Source organism: Euprymna scolopes, chromosome 30, assembly GCF_053919585.1.
Source record: "Euprymna scolopes isolate OS-2025 chromosome 30, ASM5391958v1, whole genome shotgun sequence".
Taxonomy (NCBI): domain Eukaryota; kingdom Metazoa; phylum Mollusca; class Cephalopoda; order Sepiida; family Sepiolidae; genus Euprymna; species Euprymna scolopes.
The window spans coordinates 30,001,626-30,025,794 of record NC_136511.1 but is presented as its reverse complement, the minus strand read 5'-3'; the positions used below and the strand labels follow the sequence as shown (position 1 = coordinate 30,025,794).

The 24,169-nt window shown below is 32.4% G+C and overlaps 1 protein-coding gene across 4 annotated transcripts in view; it reads right to left on the bottom strand.

The window, feature by feature from the left end:
* Nucleotides 1–3,197: 3,197 nt before the first annotated feature.
* Nucleotides 3,198–24,169, bottom strand: part of LOC145254727 (leucine-rich repeat-containing protein 45-like) — a 62,918-nt gene continuing 41,946 nt past the window's right edge. For all 4 annotated transcript variants that reach the window (XM_080113456.1, XM_080113454.1, XM_080113455.1 and 1 more), the window contains 8 exons: nucleotides 23,404–23,539; nucleotides 23,170–23,247; nucleotides 15,870–15,981; nucleotides 15,192–15,262; nucleotides 8,335–8,520; nucleotides 4,796–4,906; nucleotides 4,133–4,280; nucleotides 3,198–3,520 (listed from right to left, as the gene is read on the bottom strand). In XM_080113456.1, the coding sequence (XP_079969582.1) occupies nucleotides 3,348–3,520; nucleotides 4,133–4,280; nucleotides 4,796–4,906; nucleotides 8,335–8,520; nucleotides 15,192–15,262; nucleotides 15,870–15,981; nucleotides 23,170–23,247; nucleotides 23,404–23,539 (1,015 nt within the window). In that variant the 3' untranslated portion in view covers nucleotides 3,198–3,347. The remainder of the gene's footprint in view (nucleotides 3,521–4,132; nucleotides 4,281–4,795; nucleotides 4,907–8,334; nucleotides 8,521–15,191; nucleotides 15,263–15,869; nucleotides 15,982–23,169; nucleotides 23,248–23,403; nucleotides 23,540–24,169) is intronic.

Here is a 24,169-nt window from a genome sequence, read left to right as displayed (position 1 = left end):
CTGTTGAAGTAAGGCTTTGGTTTTGTGTAGTTCTAAGAGGTTCACCCTCTCAGGCTTTGTCTTCCCACCTTTGAGAAGGGATTAGTTTATTGCTAATTACCTGAGGCGCCTCTACCGAGGAATATCAATGGGGCTGCCCAAGCATTTTTTGCAGGCCAGAGTACTCTTTCTTTAGGTTACTAACTCTTCAAATGCCACTTTCAAACCATCGTGTCATATCATCCCATCATGTGTACTGATGAACGAAACATATTTATAGTAATACAAATCTATATATCTATAAAAGTGAGGATGTGTGTGCATGTGTGTGTGAGGACACTTCTCAACCTATATACTCAACAAATTTTTGATTTACAGACTTAAAATTTGATAGGGTATTCAGACATGTGGAAAACATTTTAATAGGTTTCATCTGGAAAAAAGGGCTGCTAAGGCGTCAAAATTTAAAAATTGGTACTTAGAGGGTCATCGAATTTTTATATTTGTCAATTGTTTCACGAATGCGCATGCATTAATGATTCACATGACAGATTACTTATGTTAAGGATAAGTAGTTTTGAAAACACATTTTAAAGATTGTGTTAAGCTGGCCTAATGGTTATCGTACTTCACTCACTGTCTTTAGCCATTTAAAATACTTTTTAAGGAGTCAAAAATGAGTCAAAATTAAAAATATCATTATACATTTTTGCACATTCATCTTAGTTTATTTTTAATCTTTAATTTTTAATCAGTTCATATGCGTGTCACGTTGGTACAGCGGTAATGTCGCCAGATTTGAATGCTAGTTCAGTTTTTAGTTTTGATTCTAGCTGATGGCACCCAAATACTTTTTTTTACTTTTGAAATCACGACTCCATAATAATGTATATGAAATCTGGACAAATTAAAATATCATATTTAAGCATATTTTATGACCGGGCACAGCCAGACACCCATACCCCATTAGTATATTAATATTTTTTGTTCTCGAACCATGTTTTTATTCTTTCATTCAGCTAGTTACAATGATTTAGCCATGCGAGAGGAGCGATTCTTGGATCAGAAAATGAAGAGATCGTGAAATGGAAGGCTGGAGAAAGGTTGGACAACTCAAGAAAATTTGGATGTAAACCCCATCAACAAGAATTTTAGACTGTGGAATTTGAACGGAATCAATCCTTATGACCATTAATCTTGAAGTCTGAGATTCCAGACTGTCTTAAACGTTAGACCCCTGATCAAGGTAGATAAAACATTGAAAAAATATTAAATAATAACACAGTAAGAAATCTTATAAAATGTAACCCACTTCCCAGAAAAAACATCAACCTCGACTGATACTACACAAAATAGTCAGGAAGGATCAAAGAGGATGATAGGACTGAGAAAAGAAAGCACTGACTAGACTTCCACTGGATGAGTGTAAAGAGTACTAGGACTTTAGGGAGATTTATTGCCACTGTGTGAAAACCAATGGTCGTTGCTAGCAAGAAATCAATGGTAAGATGCTGTTGCAATAATACAGTCATTTTCAAAGGTTATTGAAAAAGGTGGAGAGTACTGGATATCTGTGGAGACTTGTTGTCACTCAGATTTCGGTGAACACCACTGGTTGTTGTCAGTGAGTAATCTCTGATGATGGCCTGTGTGAGAACTCCTAGTGAGTACTAAATAATGATAATAAACAAAAAAAAAAAAAAATACAATGTGATGACACTAATCCTGACTGATACCACACAAAATAGTCATGAAATGTCAAAGAGAATGGTAAGATTGAGGAGGTAGAGCACAAAGAAGGCCTCCATTGGAAGAGTACATAGTGCTATGATCAGAGAAGACAAAAGCAAGAAATCAATGGTAAATTGCTGTTGCGATAAGTCAAAATCATTTGCAATATTGAAAGAGGTGGAGAGAACTGAAAATCTGGGAAGACTTGTTGTCACTCAAACTCCCGGTCATTGTCAATGAACAATCACTGATGATGACCTAGATAAGAACTCCAAGTGAATTGACGATAATAATACATTTTTGTTCTGAATATTTTGAAAACTTTAGGTGTCAGGAAAATGATAAAATCATTTTTATGTTCTTTTGTTGGTGTTGTAAGTCCAATATTTCACTAAAAATAGCTTCATCAGGGTAGTTAGTCAGTTCATAGTTTTTTTGTTTTTTTTCTTCATTTTGTTGTTATAAAGGAAGTAAGTTTTTTTTTCTTCATTTTGTTGTTATAGAGGAAGTAAGTTTTTTTTTCTTCATTTTGTTGTTATAGAGGAAGTAAGTTTTTTTTTCTTCATTTTGTTGTTATAGAGGAAGTAAGTTTTTTTTTCTTCATTTTGTTGTTATAGAGGAAGTAAGTTTTTTTTCTTCATTTTGTTGTTATAGAGGAAGTAAGTTTTTTTTTCTTCATTTTGTTGTTATAGAGGAAGTAAGTTTTTTTTTCTTCATTTTGTTGTTATAGAGGAAGTAAGTTTTTTTTTATTCATTTTGTTGTTATAGAGGAAGTAAGTTTTTTTTTATTCATTTTGTTGTTATAGAGGAAGTAAGTTTTTTTTTATTCATTTTGTTGTTATAGAGGAAGTAAGTTTTTTTTTATTCATTTTGTTGTTATAGAGGAAGTAAGTTTTTTTTTCTTCATTTTGTTGTTATAGAGGAAGTAAGTTTTTTTTTATTCATTTTGTTGTTATAGAGGAAGTAAGTTTTTTTTTCTTCATTTTGTTGTTATAGAGGAAGTAAGTTTTTTTTTCTTCATTTTGTTGTTATAGAGGAAGTAAGTTTTTTTTTATTCATTTTGTTGTTATAGAGGAAGAAAATCCTGGAGAAGAAATTTAAAAGTATAAGCTGTACATTTTTTACATGTGCGTTCGCTCCAGTTTCGAGCAGGAATTGTTCATTTTTTTTTTTTTTTTTTTTTTTTACACAGTGATCACCACTTATCAAGGCCCGGAAGCCACTCAGGGATAAGGGTTATTGCAAGTACATTACGTTAGTGTGGAGATTTGATGAAGTGTTTAATTAAGGCGGCGGTTCATTAGGAATTTGTTAACATTGGACTTGAAGACATCCAAGTTGTAGTCCGGAGGGAAGCAGGCAGACGGAACAGAGTTCCACAGGCGTGCAGTTCTAAGAAAGAAGCTTTGTTCAATCCACCATCATTACATTTTCATTGCATGGCACTTTGTATGTTTCGAAGATGCAACTGTCGTCTACATCTCATCCAAGTTAGGATCCACATTACACAACAAACATGAGAATTGCATAAATTTCAACAAAATATTTCAGCATATTTTACACGTGGTCAATGCCAGGTCAACTTGTACATGTGGTTGCAAATATGATGAACAACACAAAAGCCTGGAAAGAGACTATCAACATCGGCCAAGGTGTGTCCTGTTGACGGCGGCTTGTAAAGATTGTGCGCGTTGAGAAACTTCTTCACAGAGGCAGTTGAGTTGATTCCCTTGCGTGTGGAGCTTTTCTTGTAATTCAATAACTTCCTTCTCTTTTTGTTCAAGTGCGATACGATGAAGACCGTTTTGCTCTGAAAATATAAAGAATAAAGAAATTTCAATTGCAAACAAGAAAAAAAAAAACGATGCCAAGCATCAAAAATAGACAAGATGGGCTGACAGTTCCAGGCGTTTGGATAGTCTGGTAACTCCAGATGTCTTGCAACTCCAGTAGTTAAGACAGACTATCAATTCAAGACATCTAAACAACCAAGCAATTCCAGACGTCTATAGATAGTCTAACAATACCAGATGCCTGAAGATATTCTACTAACTGCAGATGTCTACAGACAGTCTACCAACTCCAGACTTCCATTTACAGTTTACCAACTCCAGATGTCTATAGACAGTCTATCAATTCCAGACATATAGAGTCTACTAATACTAGACATCTAAACAGATAAGCAATTAGCAAATAGCCTTACAGTTTTTGTTTGCCGTGAGTAATGATATTTATTCTTATTCTTCAAAGCTAGAAAATATTTTATGGAAATAAATATTGACAAATAGCAGCAGAAAATGTGGATACAGCCCAAATCAATTCTAAGCCAAATAACATTGCATTTTGAAAATAGAAAATATTTAAAAATCTAAATTAAGCCATAAATTGTAAAAATTCTAAAGATAAAATTCAGAAAAAATACCATTTATTTTCTGTTCCAACATGAAAACCTGGTTTTTCCATTCTGTTATTTTCCCTTCTTCAAGTTCCAATTGTTTTTCTTTCTTCTGCAATTCACATTGGATTCTGCCAATTTCCGTTTCTTTTTCAATGTTAATTTGGCTAAGTTCCTTGAAAAAAATAGAATAATGATGTGATCTTTAGGCTTTGCAGATGTTCGAATCATAACAAGGGAGGTAAATCTTTTCTGAAACCTGAAAATCTTTGGCCGATTTAGCAAAACTTGATTTTTGCTAATTGTCTTTGAAAAATGTTGTCATTAATAATTAATTTTCTATCTTATGTTTTATTTTGTAATTTTTGTGATATGTTCATTACTGTGACATGACAACTCATACCATCGGTTTCATTTGAAATTCAATATTTCAATTTTCAAATTTCACTACTATACCAAAGAAGAACTTTATTATTATTAGGTTATATTTTTAGGTCATACCTAACATCTTCTCATTTTAACTGTAGAGTTTGTCAATATTCTCGTGCAAAAACGTGGATGCTAAGGAATCACAACATTACAATGGTAATAAAAAGTACAAACTGGATAAGCTGCATAAACAACACAATATTATTATGGTTACAAATAGTGAAAACCTCCCAATATGGAAATATTTGGTATTGGACTTACTTTGTTTGCTTTGTTTAAATGCTTTCTCACGTCATCTATTTCAATTTTTAAATCCTGTTTCTGATTTTCAAGGTCCAACACTTTCTCTTCGAGTTGCCGTTGATACTGACTCTATAAAAATAAATAATACATTAATGGAAATTATCACAAAACAATCTTATTCACATAAACATGCAATCTAAGTAAATACATACATACTTAGAAGCAAGGGATTTTTATTATTATTATTATTTTTATTATTATTATTATTTTTATTATTATTATTATTTTTATTATTATTGTTATTATTATTATCATTATTATTATTATTAGTAGTAGTAGTAGTAGTAGTAGTGAGAAGTTAGCTCAATAGGAGTACAAGATGTAACGAGTGCATATGAGCACATATGAAAATATCAGCAGCAGCTAAAGTATGGATGGCAGGCGATTGTATTAGCAGCAGGAGCAGCATTTGAATGAGTATGCAGATTGGCAAGTGAGCTCGGGCTTGGTCAAGAAGAAAAAAGTCGACGCCGAAGAGATGGACGTGTAAAGTGGATGCAAGAATTGACTGGCTATGACTAGCGTGCGGTCAGAAGAAAGAGAAACGTGAATCAGATGAAATGGACATGTGGCAGAGAGAGACGGAGAGAAAGAAAAACGGCAATAAACGACGTGCGTTAAAAAAGAAAGAAAAGCCAAGTCGGATTTATTTATTTTTGTTTGCTTGTTCTTTTTCGATGATGCCAGATGGCGTGGGGGTCCGAGAGAGGTTTGAACTTTAATGAACATGGTTTGATCGTAAGGGTCACATTACAGTACTAGTCAGCGTCGTCATTGTGTAGTAATCACCATCGTCATTGGTTTAACATCTATTTTACATGCTCATGCTGGACAACTTTTAGAAATTATCTTCCAAACTAACTTTCAAGTCCATTTTCATTGTTTCTTTTCATGGATTCATTGGCCTACAACTGTGAACTAACCCTGCTACCTCAACTGGTCTGCATCTACTAATCTAAAATCTCTCATCCATTCTTTCAATATGGCCATCCTAAGAAAGTCTCATAATCTGCACACATCTCCTTATACTGTCCAGATTTAATCTGCCTCTGAGGTCATCAGATCTAAGATTGTCTTTCACATTATGCATCCATTGTATTTTTCTCATATTCCTTTTTTGATTGGACATCCCTCAACAGCTGAGTGTTCATCAACTAACCAAAACTTGATCTCCTGTTCTGCACACATCTTCTTATACTGTTGAGATTTAATCTGCCTCTGAGGTCATCAGATCTAAGATTGTCTAAGACTCACATCACACATCCATCATTTAATTCTCATATTGTTTCAGTCCATGGAACTCATATTCTCATTGGTCAACACAAACCCGTGTTTGCTTCATACTCTATTATATTATACAAGAAACAAAAGCAATTCAAAAATATGTCGTAACTTTTTTGTGTTACAGTTAAAACATTTCTTAATTTTTGAGATGAGGATTTCTTATTTCTATTATCAAGAAATAAAAACATTTATGTTTTATTTAAAACATAATTGTTTATCCAGATAACTTTCTTTTTTCAAGTTCTGAATTTTTTAGATAAGGACTGATTGTTTATATTACTTGTATTGATTGGACTATTGTTCTCATCTTGAGTTTTATTTGTGCAACGTTTTGATTTGATTGGTTGGTTTGGCCTTCGATCGTACTCAGACATGTCAATTGTTGTTTGGAAAAGAAAAGACGAAAATTACTGACTCTGTAGTCTTGGAGTTAGTTTGTATTTTATGATCATTGTTTCATATTTCTGAAAAAAAAATTGGTTGAGAAAGGGGAGGCAACTCTAATAAATAGCGATAGGAGATTATCTCCCTTTCATCACTGAAATTTAAAGGGTGTACAATTTTTGTTTTTTCTACAATTGGAGGCTCCCAAATGTTACTAATATCTAGGCTTGGTCTGCTTAGTAATTTTTCTTTTTTTTAGCATATATGCTTCCTCCTTGAGTCGTCTGAGTTTCCACCTTTCATCCCTGTCAATTATTTTGACCTCGTTCCACAAAGGGAAGTGTGTTCCTTTTTCTTTCCATATGTGATCAACTATTCCCAACTTTTCAACCTCTCCCCCGTATCACGGCTTTACAGTGTTCTTCTAGCCTTAACTTCAGTGGGCAACCAGTCTCACCTTTGTATAGATTGTATAGTCAACGCAAGTAATATAAACTTTCTTTATTGATTTCATAAGCAGTCAAAGCTTTTATAAGTTATATATGTCTCTCTTCTAGTGTACTTCCTGGCCTGAATAAGTATTTTTTTAAATTATTATTTTAATGCAACGAATATGGTTAATGAAAGAAAAAATAATTTGGCAATATAAAATATTGATATATCAAATCCAAATCTATCATTGTTTAACTCCTTGAAACTGACTCACTTAATTTTATATTACATTTCTGAATTTTTGAGATGCGGATTGGTTCTTCATATTAATTTGATTCCTCGGAGTATTGTTCTCATCTTGAGTGTCATTTTCACAACATTTTGGTCGATGAAATCTCCAACCTTTTTCAGGTGTATCTTGTTGAACCTAAGGCTCCCAAAATTCCTATCAGACCTGTCTGCAAGGATCCATAACGCAGTGGTTAGAGTACTTGAAAAATAAATTGTGAAAGTGATATTGTCCTGAATGTTGAAGGTTCAATTCTCAGTGTGGGCAACCAGAAAATACAATTGTGAATTACTTGGGACCTTTATCCAGTCATGGCTGACAGAACAAGAACATGCTACCCCTGTGACGTAAATAAAGGATTCGATTCAAAATTCCATCCAAATTCCGAAGTTTGACAGAAACATTCCCAAGTTTAACAAGATACAACTGAAAAAGGTCAGTGGTTTCATCGACCAAAACATTGTAGTCACATTTGGCTGTTGCATCTGCTACTTGTCTCTCACTTCTGGACAGGGTTCAATAGAGAGTCGCCAACCTGATAGGTCCTAAACTGTCATCAAAGCTTTAACCTCTATCCAATCGACAAAATTTTGCATCCCTCTTCCTGTTCTACAAGTATTTTAATGGTGAATGCTTAAACGAACTAAAAGCCCTTGTACACTCTCAATGTAAATACCCCCAACAAAACTGAGGAGCAGCAAAATCCCACCTTTACACAGTAGAGGTCCCTACATGTAAGAAAGCCTTCTACTCTTATAGTTTCTTCCCTAAAACTGCTAGACTTTGGAACTCCCATCAGGGTTTCTGCTTTCCCAACTGTACTGACATGCAGAAGTTCAAGTATAATGCGAACAGACATCTTGCTGCTCAACTCCCTACTTATCCCTGTAACTTATGTCCCGATAGTAGCCCTCTACATCAAAGTGGTACTGTGCCTTGTTTGGAGTGAAAATTGAATTTAAAACGGAAATATGACACTCAAGATGAGAACAGTAGTCTGATGATTCCAAATAATACTAATTAAGACATCGTTCAAAAACAATTGTCATCTCCATGAAAAGAAGTAAAGAAAAGAAAATTAAATCTAAAAAATTGTTGAGCAATTTACCTTTTCTGCAAGAATCTTGATTCTGGCCTGGTTTAAATTTTCGTCAGCTTCTTTTATGGCCGAAATACGTTCTGACTTCATATTCATAATTTCTTTCTCCAATTCTTGGCACTGATCTGTCATTTTTTGCAATTGATTCTGTAAATCAGTTTTTATATTTTCCCACCCGGATTTACGCAGCATCTCCTAAATTAGTGAGAAAAATGGAAAAAAGAAAAATGAGAAATGTGAATGGTGACAGACCAGTGTCCTGTCACAAGTTTTGATCCACATTTTAATTTAATTGGATAAAAATGGAACTAATCGCCTTTTAGGCCGGAATAAGAAACTACTAAAATACAAGTGTGATAATAAACATAGCCTCCCCCCCCTGAAGTGTTAGAAAGTACATAATGACCTGAATTATGATTTAGATGATTAAAAAAATAACTTGAATTATGATGTAGATGATTAAAAAAAATTTCCTGAATTATGATGTAGATGATTAAAAAAATTTCCTGAATTATGATGGAGATGATTAAAAAATTTCCTGAATTATGATTTAGATGATTAAAAAAAATTCCTGAATTATGATTTAGATGATTAAAAAAATTCCTGAATTATGATTTAGATGATTAAAAAAAATTCCTGAATTATGATTTAGATGATTAAAAAAATTTCATGAATTATGATGGAGATGATTAAAAAATTTCCTGAATTATGATGTAGATGATGAAAAAAAATTTCCTGAATTATGATGTAGATGATTAAAAAAAATTCCTGAATTATGATTTAGATGATTAAAAAAATTTCCTGAATTATGATGAAGATGATTAAAAATTTTCCTGAATTATGATGTAGATGATTAAAAAAAATTTCCTGAATTATGATGTAGATGATTAAAAAAAATTCCTGAATTATGATGTAGATGATTAAAAAAAAATTCCTGAATTATGATGTAGATGATTAAAAAAATTTCCTGAATTATGATGTAGATGATTAAAAAAAAATTCCTGAATTATGATGCAGATGATTAAAAAAAATTTCCTGAATTATGATGTAGATGATTAAAAAAATTTCCTGAATTATGATGTAGATGATTAAAAAAATTCCTGAATTATGATTTAGATGATTAAAAAAATTTCCTGAATTATGATGCAGATGATTAAAAAAAATTCCTGAATTATGATGTAGATGATTAAAAATAATTTCCTGAATTATGATGTAGATGATTAAAAAAAATTCCTGAATTATGATGTAGATGATTAAAAAAATTTCCTGAATTATGATGTAGATGATTAAAAAAAATTTCCTGAATTATGATTTAGATGATTAAAAAAAATTTCCTGAATTATGATTTAGATGATTAAAAAAAATTTCCTGAATTATGATGTAAATGATTAAAAAAATTTCCTGAATTATGATTTAGATGATTAAAAAAAATTTCCTGAATTATGATGCAGATGATTAAAAAAAATTTCCTGAATTATGATTTAGATGATTAAAAAAAATTTCCTGAATTATGATTTAGATGATTAAAAAAAATTCCTGAATTATGATGTAGATGATTAAAAAAATTTCCTGAATTATGATTTAGATGATTAAAAAAAATTTCCTGAATTATGATTTAGATGATTAAAAAAAATTTCCTGAATTATGATTTAGATGATTAAAAAAAATTTCCTGAATTATGATTTAGATGATTAAAAACAATTTCCTGAATTATGATTTAGATGATTAAAAAAAATTTCCTGAATTATGATGTAGATGATTAAAAAAATTTCCTGAATTATGATTTAGATGATTAAAAAAATTTCCTGAATTATGATGTAGATGATTAAAAAAAATTCCTGAATTATGATGTAGATGATTAAAAAAATTCTTGAATTATGATGTAGATGATTAAAAAAAATTTTGAATTATGATGTAGATGATTAAAAAAATTCTTGAATTATGATGTAGATGATTAAAAAAATTTTTGAATTATGATGTAGATGATTAAAAAAATTCTTGAATTATGATGTAGATGATTAAAAAAATTCTTGAATTATGATGGAGATGATTAAAAAAATTCTTGAATTATGATGTAGATGATTAAAAAAAAATTCCTGAATTATGATGTAGATGATTAAAAAAAATTTCCTTAATTATGATGTAGATGATTAAAAAAATTTCCTGAATTATGATGTAGATGATTAAAAAAAATTCCTGAATTATGATGTAGATGATTAAAAAAAAATCCTGAATTATGATTTAGATGATTAAAAAAAATTTCCTGAATTATGATGTAGATGATTCAAAAAAATTCCTGAATTATGATTTAGATGATTAAAAAAAATTCCTGAATTATGATTTAGATGATAAAAAAAAATTCCTGAATTATGATTTAGATGATTAAAAAAATTTCCTGAATTATGATGTAGATGATTAAAAAAAATTCCTGAATTATGATGGAGATGATTAAAAAAAATTCCTGAATTATGATGTAGATTATTAAAAAAAAATGACCTGAATTATGATGCAGATGATTAAAAATTACCTGAATGTAGATGATTAAAAAAATGACCTGAATTAAGATGTAGATGATTAAAAAAATGACCTGAATTATGATTTAGATGATTAAAAAAATGACCTGAATTATGATGTAGATGATTAAAAAAAATTTCCTGAATTATGATGTAGATGATTAAAAAAAATTCCTGAATTATGATGTAGATGATTAAAAAAAATTTCCTGAATTATGATGTAGATGATTAAAAGAAATTCCTGAATTATGATGTAGATGATTAAAAAAATTTCCTGAATTATGATGTAGATGATTAAAAAAAATTTCCTGAATTATGATTTAGATGATTAAAAAAAATTTCCTGAATTATGATTTAGATGATTAAAAAAAATTTCCTGAATTATGATGTAGATGATTAAAAAAATTTCCTGAATTATGATTTAGATGATTAAAAAAAATTTCCTGAATTATGATGTAGATGATTAAAAAAATTCTTGAATTATGATGTAGATGATTAAAAAAAATTTTGAATTATGATGTAGATGATTAAAAAAAATTCCTGAATTATGATGTAGATGATTAAAAAAATTTCCCGAATTATGATTTAGATGATTAAAAAAAATTTCCTGAATTATGATTTAGATGATTAAAAAAAATTTCCTGAATTATGATTTAGATGATTAAAAAAAATGTCCTGAATTATGATTTAGATGATTAAAAAAAATTTCCTGAATTATGATTTAGATGATTAAAAAAAATTTCCTGAATTATGATGTAGATGATTAAAAAAAATTTCCTGAATTATGATGTAGATGATTAAAAAAATTTCCTGAATTATGATGTAGATGATTAAAAAAATTTCCTGAATAATGATGTAGATGATTAAAAAAAAATCCTGAATTATGATTTAGATGATTAAAAAAAATTCCTGAATTTTGATGTAGATGATTTAAAAAAACTTCCTGAATTATGATGTAGATGATTAAAAAAAATTTCCTGAATTATGATGTAGATGATTAAAAAAATGACCTGAATTATGATGTAGATGATTAAAAGAATTTCCTGAATTATGATGTAGATGATTAAAAAAAATTCCTGAATTATGATTTAGATGATTAAAAAAAATTTCCTGAATAATGATGTAGATGATTAAAAAAAATTCCTGAATTATGATGTAGATGATTAAAAAAAATTCCTGAATTATGATGTAGATGATTAAAAAAAATTCCTGAATTATAATGTAGATAATTAAAAAAAATTCCTGAATTATGATGTAGATGATTAAAAAAATTTCCTGAATTATGATGTAGATGATTAAAAAAATTTCCTGAATTATGATTTAGATGATTAAAAAAATTTCCTGAATTATGATGTAGATGATTAAAAAAAATTCCTGAATTATGATGTAGATGATTAAAAAAATTCTTGAATTATGATGTAGATGATTAAAAAAATTTTTGAATTATGATGTAGATGATTAAAAAAATTCTTGAATTATGATGTAGATGATTAAAAAAATTTTTGAATTATGATGTAGATGATTAAAAAAATTCTTGAATTATGATGTAGATGATTAAAAAAATTCTTGAATTATGATGGAGATGATTAAAAAAATTCTTGAATTATGATGTAGATGATTAAAAAAAAATTCCTGAATTATGATGTAGATGATTAAAAAAAATTTCCTGAATTATGATGTAGATGATTAAAAAAATTTCCTGAATTATGATGTAGATGATTAAAAAAAATTCCTGAATTATGATGTAGATGATTAAAAAAAAATCCTGAATTATGATTTAGATGATAAAAAAAAATTCCTGAATTATGATTTAGATGATTAAAAAATTTCCTGAATTATGATGTAGATGATTAAAAAAAATTCCTGAATTATGATGGAGATGATTAAAAAAAATTCCTGAATTATGATGTAGATTATTAAAAAAAAATGACCTGAATTATGATGTAGATGATTAAAAATTACCTGAATGTAGATGATTAAAAAAATGACCTGAATTAAGATGTAGATGATTAAAAAAATGACCTGAATTATGATTTAGATGATTAAAAAAATGACCTGAATTATGATGTAGATGATTAAAAAAATGACCTGAATTATGATGTAGATGATTAAAAAATGACTTGAATTATGATGTAGATGATTAAAAAACTTTCCTGAATTATGATGTAGATGATTAAAAAATATTTCTGAATTATGATGTAGATTATTTAAAAAAATGACCTGAATTATGATGTAGATGATTAAAAATGACCTGAATTATGATGTATATGATTAAAAAAAATTTGTGGGGGAATCACCCTCCAAATGGACTGTTCTATCCATTATATAAACTATAGACCTTTTGATCCCAGGTGTGGATTAAACACCAGAGCGACCCTCGCCTGCTCAGTGATGTTTACTACTCTTTTCAGTTGTAACCTTTTTACGTTGTTGTTCCAGTAATACATTGTTTAAACTCTATTCCGTTGTTTTGTTTTATTTGTGGCTTATTGCAAGCCATAACACTGGCGACATTGTATTCGGATAACGTACTCACGTTTAAAAACAATGTTCTAAAAAACTAAACACTGACGACATTGGATTCAAGGAGCATACTAAAATCGAAACCAGTAACAACATTGAAAAAAAAATATTCATGTTGAAATAGTATTCTAAAAATACTAACGACGTCAGACTCAAATGTTATCAAGCCTAAGGAAGTGTCTAACATAACACTTGCAACTGAAAGGTTCACGGTAACTAAAAAAAAAAACAGAAAAAACGCAGATCATTACGGTAAAAAAAAGAGTTGAAAAGAAAAAAGTTTGTCACGACTTTCAAAGATAGCGCTATACTTTTGCAAAAAGAAAAAGGTTCATCGCGACTTAGAAAGGTAAATTTTTATACTTTTGGAAAAAGAATTTGTCACTTATGGTTTTTGCTGCTAAAATTGGGCTTTATTTTTTTTTTTCTCTGGAGAAAAATATACAGTTGATTTTTTTTTCTTTAGACAATGAACTTTTTATATATTTATGTTTTTTTTCTGTTCGTTTTATTGTCTGGAGGAAGAAATAAGAAAGAATAAAACGGTTTTGTAAAATTCAGCGAACATTTTGAAATTGCTAATGCTGATAAAGCAAAATGGATGAATTGAAAGTAGCGTTGGAACATTTGACCAAGTTGCATATCGATGCCACAAAGCGTCAGTCACAATCCAAAAAAAAACTGGACTGAACGTCAAATATGATTCGAGGAACAGCAAAAGGAATTTCAAAAACAGTTAGCCGAACGTCAATTAGAAGTTCAAAAACAGTTAGCCAAACGTCAATTACGAACAGAGGAATTACTTACAGAAATTGTTAAGAATAATGCGAACGCAGAAAGCAATTCAGCATTTTCTCAGAATACAATATGGACCGCGCTAGACAATTTTAAATACGAGGAAGAGGAAAAATCATTTGCAGCATATTTTCGGCATTATGAAGATTTTTTTTAATATTGACTGCAGCAACTGGTCTGATCAAAAGAAAACCAGACTTCTACTATGAAAATTGGAAACGGCTGAGCATGATAAGTTCGTGGATTACATCTTGCCTCGGAAAACAGCAGATTTATCATTCAATGAGACGGTAAATTTGTTAACAGAACTTTTCTCGCCGAAAACATCTTTTCCATAAGCGTTGGAGATGTTCGAATGTGGTAAAAGATGATAATAACGATTTTGCCACTTACGCAGCTGTAGTGAACAAACACTGTGATGACTTTAAGTTATCTGAACTAACAGCAGCCAATTTTAAATACCTTATGCTTGCGCAAGGGTTAACCTCGGGAAAAAGATGCGGAAATCAGGCATAGAGTCCTTACAAAATTAGAAAATGAACCGAACTTAACACTTCAAAAATTGACTGAGGATTGTCAAAAAGTAGAAATTATAAAAAAAGATGCAAGAAATATCGAAGCAAGCATCACGAATATAAAAAAGTAACTAGGAAAAAAACTGTCGAAATGGCACACAGACACTAACCACCAAAACTCAGAAAAACTAAAAGCACCGAGTGCTTGTTTCAGATGTGGTGGAATACATTGGGTAAGGGATTGCCCATTTTTAACAAAAAGATGCCATTTATGCAATAAGATCGGTCATAAAAGTTTGCACTGTAGGAAAACTCAGAATAGAAGCTGTGTACGTCAAACCAGAACTGAGGACGTCTGTAAACTGCAGTGTACAACGCACGTGTACGATAAATTATTTGTAGATTTATTTGAGAATTCAAAGCAAATAAAGTGTTTTTGTTTTTTAAGGCTATTTACTATAAAAAAATTTATTGATTATTAAAAAAAAAAGGAAGAGATTACTCTTTGTGCATGACTTACCTCTTTGTGATTCGATTCTTCCATTTGTTTCAGTTGTTCATTGTATCGCATTTTCTCTGCCAGCAAGACATCTACAATTAAACAAAGTTTTAAAAAAGATTACAAAATGAAGATAGAATTTAACATGATATGGGAAATATTAATTACTAGCAGTACGCACTAACCGGTGTTGCCTGGTAGAAGCGTGCCCCCCCCTCACCCGAAAACAATTATAGTATGGTTGTTGTTGTTGCTACTGCTGCTGCTACTCCCCAACCCCTAATCTCCTCATGTTACGAACGACTTTTGGAACAGATACCCCCAACTCTTCATAGTAAGAATGGCTATCGGAATGTCAAGAACAGGTGAAGGGAGGTGGTGTAGTAAGGATATTGAGCAAGCACCAGCCATAAAAAAAAAATTTTTTAAATAGCAGCAAGGGGAAAAAGAAAAAAAAATTAGAGGCAGTAGGTAGTCTGGAGAAAAAAAGAACATCCATTTAGCCATCAAAGCTGTGGTAATGTCGACTGGTTACTCACTGGGCTCTGTGACTAAAAATAGTTTGTTTCAAAGTTTTTTCAAGAAGCAGAAATTTATTTACGAATGAAAACATAGAATCCTATCCTGAGGAAATGAAACGAAAATGCAAAGTAATATTAATGAATATAAAAAAAGTCAAGTATTCTTTTAACATCTCACCATGATGATGACCTTCTTTTAGTTTCATTTCGGAATGAAGATGAGCAATTTCTTCTTTCATTTGGTAAACATCTTCCAAACAAAATTGGTTCTTTGCCTCCAAATCTGAAATCTATAATATTGCGATTATTCTGATGAATTTTGCAGCATGTATCATGTTTAAAACATTGATGCTATAGATTTTAGACACTAAAAAAAAAATGAACACCAACCCAAAAATGTTGAAATGAATAAACCTTGAAAAACATGCCTGCCATCTTTAATATATTGAGATACAGCAAGATGTAAATATAAGCATATTTAAGTTATGAAGAAAGAGAAACTTTACAAAACTCAGTGCATTTTGTGCACAAATTCTTTTTTTAATGGGAATATTACTGTTGAATATTATGCTGGGGTGATGCTAGAAAAATCAGATGTATGTGCACACACCAGATATCAGCCGATGACGTCAATCATGGAGAGTTGGAGTCCTGGAAAATGACCTAAAACATAAACAATGGAATTGTCCTACATTCTGACCTGGGTTGGAATATCAACTAAAAATACTGAGCATTCTAACTGAAAGAATGTCTATATAAGAGCACAACACAGAGATCAGAGAGAGAGAGGACAGTCGGCATGAGGCGAGGACATTTCTGAGTCGCCCTGCACTGCACACCAATACCGACTCATCAATACTGACCACTCCGTCACATCACTGCTATCGAGCCTATAATTGTAAATAAAGTTGCTTTTGTTTATCTTATTCATTTGTCTATTGTGATATTAAAAACTAACAGCATGTATAAGATTTTGCACACGTTTAACAAAATGCAACTAGAAATTCTATAGATGTGACAAAACATATTAGCCATCTAATTACTGTTATATAAACAACAACGTAACATTACTTCAGAATCAAAAGTAACCAACGATATCTTGAGTGTAAAGTCATTCTTGGAATCGAAAATTAGTTGTTTCAAGAAAAAAAAATGGCAGAATCTATCCAGTCAAAAAAGTTTTTCAAGAATTAATCTAGTCAGGATCAGTAGAGTGTAGTGATCATCTGATGTCCTTTTTGTTTTCTTAACTCACATTCACCCCTAACAAGACATACTGCCACTTGGACGTAAGCGGCTACTATTTGCGACCATGACTAGAAAAGATAAACAAGATGCTGGTTTATGTTACATTTAAACTTCTGCATATCAGTGCAGTCAGGGAAGCAGGTAGCAGGAACAGAATTCCAAAGTTTACCTATTCGAGGGAAGAAACTATTAGAGTAGAAAGCTTTCTGGCATTTAGGGACCTCAACAGTGAAGGGGTGTGATTTGTTGCTAAGTAGGTTTGTCAAGAGTATGTACACCAAGGAGGTACAAGTGTAATGAGTTCATCAGAGTGCATTCCATTAAAATATGTGTAAAACAGGCACAGAGATGCAAAATTGAGGTGATGGGACAGGAGTTGGAGCTTAGTTGACAAAGTGGGACCTATTAGATAAAAAACTCTTTTTTGGACCCTATCCAAGAGGGAGAGACTAGTGGTAGTTGCACCAGCCCAGATGTGGTAACAAGACTGCATGCATGGGCGAATAGTAGCCTTGTAGAGGTAGAGGATACACTTAGGTGTGAGTAGTCTTCTAGCTCAATAGATGGAACCCACCTTCTTTGCAGCAGTTTTTGCCATGTCCTCAATGTATTTGTTCCAGTTCATATTGTCCGCAAATGTTAGGCCAGGAAGTTTGAAGAAAGAATTCTAAGGTAGAGTGTTATTTGTCATGGATATCAATAGTTGGAGAGGCATCTTGTAATTGTTAAAGGAGAGCAGCTTAGTCTTACTAGCATTAAATGTTACTGTTCATTTGTGGTCCTATTCCACTACGGTCTGGAGGTCATTTTTTAATGATTCTGCCATTGTCTTAGATTTATGTACATCCGTTCTTCCCTCATGCATGTTATAGAATTCTGTATCATCAATAAATACACCCATCTCAGGCACAATATTATCAGGGAGGTTGTTTATGAATATCAAGAATAACAGTGGTTCAAGGATCAACCCCTGAGGCACTCCTGCATTAATGTTATGCTACTTGGATATACGTCCATTAATGATAACCTGGGTGGCTCTATTGTCTAAGAAGGATCTAATTATATTTAGTATTCGTCCAGTTATATTGTATGATTTAATTTTCATTAGCAACCCTTCGTGCCAGACTTTGTCAAAGGTCTTGGATATATCAAGGGCTACAGCCCTGGCTTCACCCACCTTATTCAGTACATGGTGTATATGTTCAGAGATGACTGTTAAAATATCTGCAGTAGAATGACATTGCCTAAATCCATACTATTTGTCAGAGAGAAGATTTGCTTTTGATAATGTAGGGGACTAGTGCTTGATTAATTAAGGTCTCAAAGATTTGAGTGAAGAGAGGGAGGAAACTGATTAGGCGATAATTGATAGGGTCAGTCCTTTCACCATTCTTGTAACATTCTTGTATACTGTACCACAGAGGCCATCTTCCAGGTATTAGGGAAGCAAGATTCAGCAAGGCATTTATTGTAGAGCTGGGAAAGTATGGGGGAGTGCTGCTAGTTCAGCTAAGCATTTCTTAATTAGTATAGCAGGGATGAGATCAGGTCCACATGCCTTGGAGGTGTCTAGGTTTTTTATGATATCATGAACATGAGAAAGGGTGATTTTCGCATCATTTAGTGCGGCTTCAATCCACATGGGGAAATTTGGGAGGAAGTTGTTTGATGGCTCTAAGGTAGAGTTGGAGGTGAATCACCAAGCAAGTAGTTCCGCCTTCTCAGTTGCCATGCATGCGACCTTCTGGTTGTTGGATGGGGGGGGGGATTACTTTATTTGCCCTTTATTCATTACACTATTATAGATTTTCCCGAAAGCATGAGTTCTTATCTTTTGTGATTCTGTGCATTCTCTGATAATTTCAACATGCTTTCCTTTGGCTGTGGCTATTTGTTTCTTACAATGATTTCTAGCATCTATGAATTTTTGCCTATTTGTATTTGACTTATGACATAGGAACCAGTGAAATGCATGCTGTCTTTGTGCAATGGCAGCTGCATAATCTGTAGTGAACCATGGGGGTGAGTTGGGTTTGCTATAATACTTCCATGTGGGAACATGTGCTTCAGTGTTCACTTTGCACCATTCAGTTGTCTCATTGGCACACTGTTCAGAAGAAAGGGAGAAAATATTGGTCCATGGGGCATCTCTGATGTGTTCTCTGATGGTTTCCCAGTCAGTCCTTTTGTAGTACCTTGTTTTGAGCAATGGCTCCTCACCTTGGGGTTGGGATTTAAGTGTGATGTCAACTGCTAGCACTAGGTGGTCTGCATTTCGACGTGGACTCTGTCAGCATTAGTCACACAATCCTCGGGTACTGTGGTGAGGAATAGGTCTAGAAGTGAAGCCTGCTGATGTTCAAAATTTGGGAACATTACTGTGTGAGGGAATGAGCTATACAGAAGCTATAAGAAGAACGTCCAACTGCATCTGTGCAACCCAAGAAACCAAGCCAATTTTTATGGTGGACATTAAAGTAAAAAATATTGCAACAAAATATGATATGGATAGATTCCAACTCAGATAGCAACAATTCTTCACCCTTTATCAGAAACATTGACTGTGGAATGTGAGGACTAAAAGACAAAATGAGAGAAGCGATAATTATGAGGCTCCAACTGTTTGCTGTTGAGACTCACAAATTTGAGCAATTGAGGGCAGACAATAATACACAATGTGGACGCAAAGGTCATAAAATTTTATTTTTTTACATCAAGAAGAATTGAATCAGATTGTTAATAATGCATTTGTAGCAAACATGATTGCAAGGAATATCAGCAGGAGCAAATTCCCACGGCTCGAGATTTTGAATATACTTCCTTTCTGTCTTGTCCAATCAGAAGCCAGCTCTCAATTATGTGACTGAGTTTATAAAAAGTTAAAAACACAGTAATTCTCTTTCTTTCTTCTCGAATCTTGGACTGATAATGAACTCCACGTGGCACAGACCTGTCCCCAACTTCTCTTTTGGGACTTAATAGAACTCACCTGGGCTTTGGGCCCGGGGTTTGACTCAGATGAAATATAAATAAGTTAGCATCGCAACCAAACTTAAATAAATTAACTTTTATCTCTCTACAGTGCTGTCTGTAATCTTTTGTGCCCATCCATACACATAGACGCACGTTTCTACTACTAAGTCAGACACACACATACATGAACTCTTTCAACTATTCTAATCTTTAATCTGTGTCTTCACGACTAACCTTTTCTCTATACAAGTCATACTAACAAAAGTAATCAATAAAGCTGTTTTTTAATTTTATTTATTGCGGACTATTATCCTCATCTTTTTCTTTGTTGTTTCACGACGTTTCGGCCAACTATTCCTCTGGCCTTTGTCAGACAAAGGCCAGAGGAATAGTTGACCGAAACGTTTGTGAAACAACAAAGAAAAAGGATGAGGATAATAGTCCGCAATAAATAAAAATTAATGAATAATACTCATCTCAATGAATTACAATTAAAACAATATAAAGCTGTTTTTATATGCTAGAATACTTTTTGTCTTTCTATCATTCTAAGCTTTAATCTACGTCTTCATGACTAACCTTTTCTCTATAAAAGAAGAGAGAAAAATAGAGATAAAAAACACAACAGGTCAGTTTCCATCGTTGTTTTTTTTTATCTCTATTTTTCACTCTTCTATTCAACTGAAGAGCAACCTTTCTATCTTTGGATTATACTGATTGAATGAACAATTTTTATCAATTTGAGTTGATTTTATCAATTTTTTCCTACCGGATTATATTACCACTGGATTTGAAATTCTGACTTTTGGATTCCTTTTTAAAAATTTTTTTTCGCTTTTCGGATTACCATTGAAAGAGTCTTCAAATAAGCAGGAATGTTATCTCCAGTTTGTCTTTGTTCTGTTCTACATTTCCCACATTTTTTTTTTTACATTTCTTCACATGTTATAAATTCTGTCAAATAATAATTTAATTTACAGTATTAATTTCTTTTCTCTTATCTATCTATCTATCTATCTATCTACCTATATATATATATATATATATATATATATATATATATATATATATATATATATATATATATATATATAGTAATTTATAAAATATATATGGCGATTAAGCTACACTGAATATTTGGCGTTTCATCCACTCTAGGACTCCTCACGCTTATGCGCATAAGCCTGAGGAGTCCTAGAGTGGATGAAACGCCGAATATTCAGTGTAGCTTAATCGTCATATATATTTTATAAATTACTAACTAGTTCTACCTACGTATTGAGCACTTTTGACCCACTAAATTATCGCCCCATTAGCCTCCTCCCGCTTTTCGCCAAAATATTTGAGTCCTTAGTTAATAAAGCCCTAGTCCAGCACCTAACAGCTGCTAAACTCTTGACTGACAAACAATATGGATTCAGGCAAGCCCGTTCAACAGCAGATATCTTAACTGTAGTTTCTGAACGTATATACCGTTCATTGGATAAAACAGGGGAGGGTAGAGCGGTGGCCCTTGATATATCTAAGGCTTTTGACAGGGTATGGCACGATGGTCTTCTAAGGAAAATTAGATCATATGGAATCACTGGAAGAATTCATAACGTAATTAAATCCTTCTTAAGTAATAGAAAAATCAAAGTTGTCCTCGACGGACGTACATCCAAACAATATGACATAAATGCGGGAGTGCCTCAGGGGTCTATCCTTGGACCTCTATTGTTCCTGATATTCATAAACGACCTCCCTGATAATATTGTTTCGGAGATGGGTATATTTGCCGATGACACCACTCTCTATAACAGATATGAGGGGAAAACAAATGAACACATATCCAAGAAAATGGCAGAAACACTAGAGGATGACCTCCAATCCGTAGTGGAATGGGGACAAAAATGGTTGGTCTCATTCAATGCTGCTAAGACTAAGCTTGTTTCCTTCAATAACTACAAGAAACCTTCTCTACCACCAATAGCAATGGCCAAGAACACATTGCCTGAAAGTACTTCTTTTAAACTCCTCGGCCTAACGTTTACAGGGAATATGAACTGGAATAGATACATTGAGAGCATTGCCAAGGCTGCTGCAAGGAAGGTTGGCTCCCTCTACCGTGCTAGAAAACTACTCACGCCTGCCAGTATCCTATACCTCTATAAGGCAACCATTCGCCCATGTATGGAGTACTGTTGTCACATCTGGGCTGGTGCATCTGCTGCTTGTCTCTCGCTCCTGGACAGGGTTCAAAAAAGAGTCGCAAACCTGATAGGTCCTGAACTGTCATCTGGGCTTCAACCTCTGTCCCATCGACGAGATGTTGCATCCCTCTGCCTGTTCTACAAATACTTTAATGGTGAATGCTCTGACGAACTGCAAACACTTGTACCTCCCCGACGTAACTACCCCCGACAAACCCGACAAGCTACTAAGTCTCATCCCTTTACAGTGGAGATCCCTAGGTGCAAGAAAGCCTTTTACTCCAATAGTTTCTTCCCCAGAACTGCGGGTCTTTGGAACTCCCTTCCGGGATTCTGCTTTCCCAACTGCAATGATATGCAGAAGTTCAAGTGTAATGTTAACAAACATCTTTCTACTCTTCTCCCTTCATAATGACCCCGCTAATTAATTCCCTAATAGTAGCCCCCTGCTTCAAAGTGGCACTGTGCCTTGTTTGGGGTGAAAATTGAATAAAAAAAAGAAAAAAAAAAAGTAAATACTTAAAGTTTATGCATAAATCTATACTTTCGTATATTAATTTTATGTGAGTAAATTAAGTAGTTATATATATATATATATATATATATATATATATATATATATATATATATATATATATAGCTCAATAATTAGTTTTTGTTTAATCTCTGATTTTGTTGGCTCAAAAATAAAAGATATTACATTTCTGAATTTTTGAGATGAGGATTGGTAATTCATATTATTCAGACTACTGTTCTAATTTTGAGTGTTATTTTTAGAACGTTTCAGTTGAAATAACCTTTGTCTTTCTTCAGGCGTATTTTACCAAAATCAAGAACCTGTAGAGGCCTGTGGCATAGTAGATAAAGTAGTTGATAAAATTCAATTGTAAGTCACATACTTCTGAGGTTGAAGGTTCAATCTTCAGTGCAGGTGACATTCAAAATACAATTGTGAAATAATTAGGATTTCTATCCAGTCATGTTGACGGAACAAGAGCATGCTACCCGTGTAAAGGGTTCCATTCAAATTCCATGCAAATAATATGAAAAGAAAAAGAATCCTACCTTGCACTGCATCTGTGAAATTTTGCTGTTGGCGTCGGATAAATCTTTCAGAAGTTTTTGTTCTTTCTCAAAACTTTTCTGAAAGGAATTAACAAAATTATTGAAAAGAAATGTTAAAGTCTATAAAAAAAAAACTATTTGTGTTACTGAAATGACTATTCTCATCTTTTGTAATCATAGGTGATACTATGCCAACATTTTGTTTAACAATGGTGAATGAAGCAATAGACTCACCTCTTTTTCAGTGCGTATGTCCTTCTGATGTTGGAGGACTGCATCCGAGTGTTTTGATTGTAGATGTTTTGTCAGGTTTTCTTGATCTTGGAGTTTCTCTTGAGTCAAACTCAGTTCCAACTCAAGTTGTGCAAATCTGTAAAGATATTTGGAATTTGGTAAAGAATTGGCAGAATGGGAATTGTCTTTTGTAAGACACAAAGTTTAAAAATAAATACAATTTTTTTGTCAGTGGGAATTGTCTTTTGTAAGACACAAAGTTTAAAAATAAATACAATTTTTTTTTTTTTTTAGTTGATTTTTTAATTTTTATTCTCTTCTTTTTTGTTTCTACTAAATTTTATCATCAAAGAAAGAAGACAAAATGTTTCAAAGTTGCAAAATTAAACGAAACAAGCCACGCGTGTATGGTCCCCCTCTGGTACTGCATGTGAGATGACGCCACAGAAAATAGTGAAGAAATGATGAATGTGAGAAGTGTGAAAGGCCAACGTTGCCTTCACATTTTTGCCAAGTTTCAGAAAAATCTACTGGACAGCGCAAAAGTTATGGGGCAAAAAGTGCCATTTTTGCAATTTTGGGGCATTTGTGACCACTTTTTGAATTCCTGGAAATGCCGAATCCCAGTAAAAATGGACAAACGGGGCAGTTTCACGCCTTAAGACATTTATATTTGAATTCAGCAACATAGAAAACCACTAATACATATCAAGTTTTTGAGTAATATGAAAAAAGAGCTAAAAGAAAAGCATGTTTTTTTAGCCCT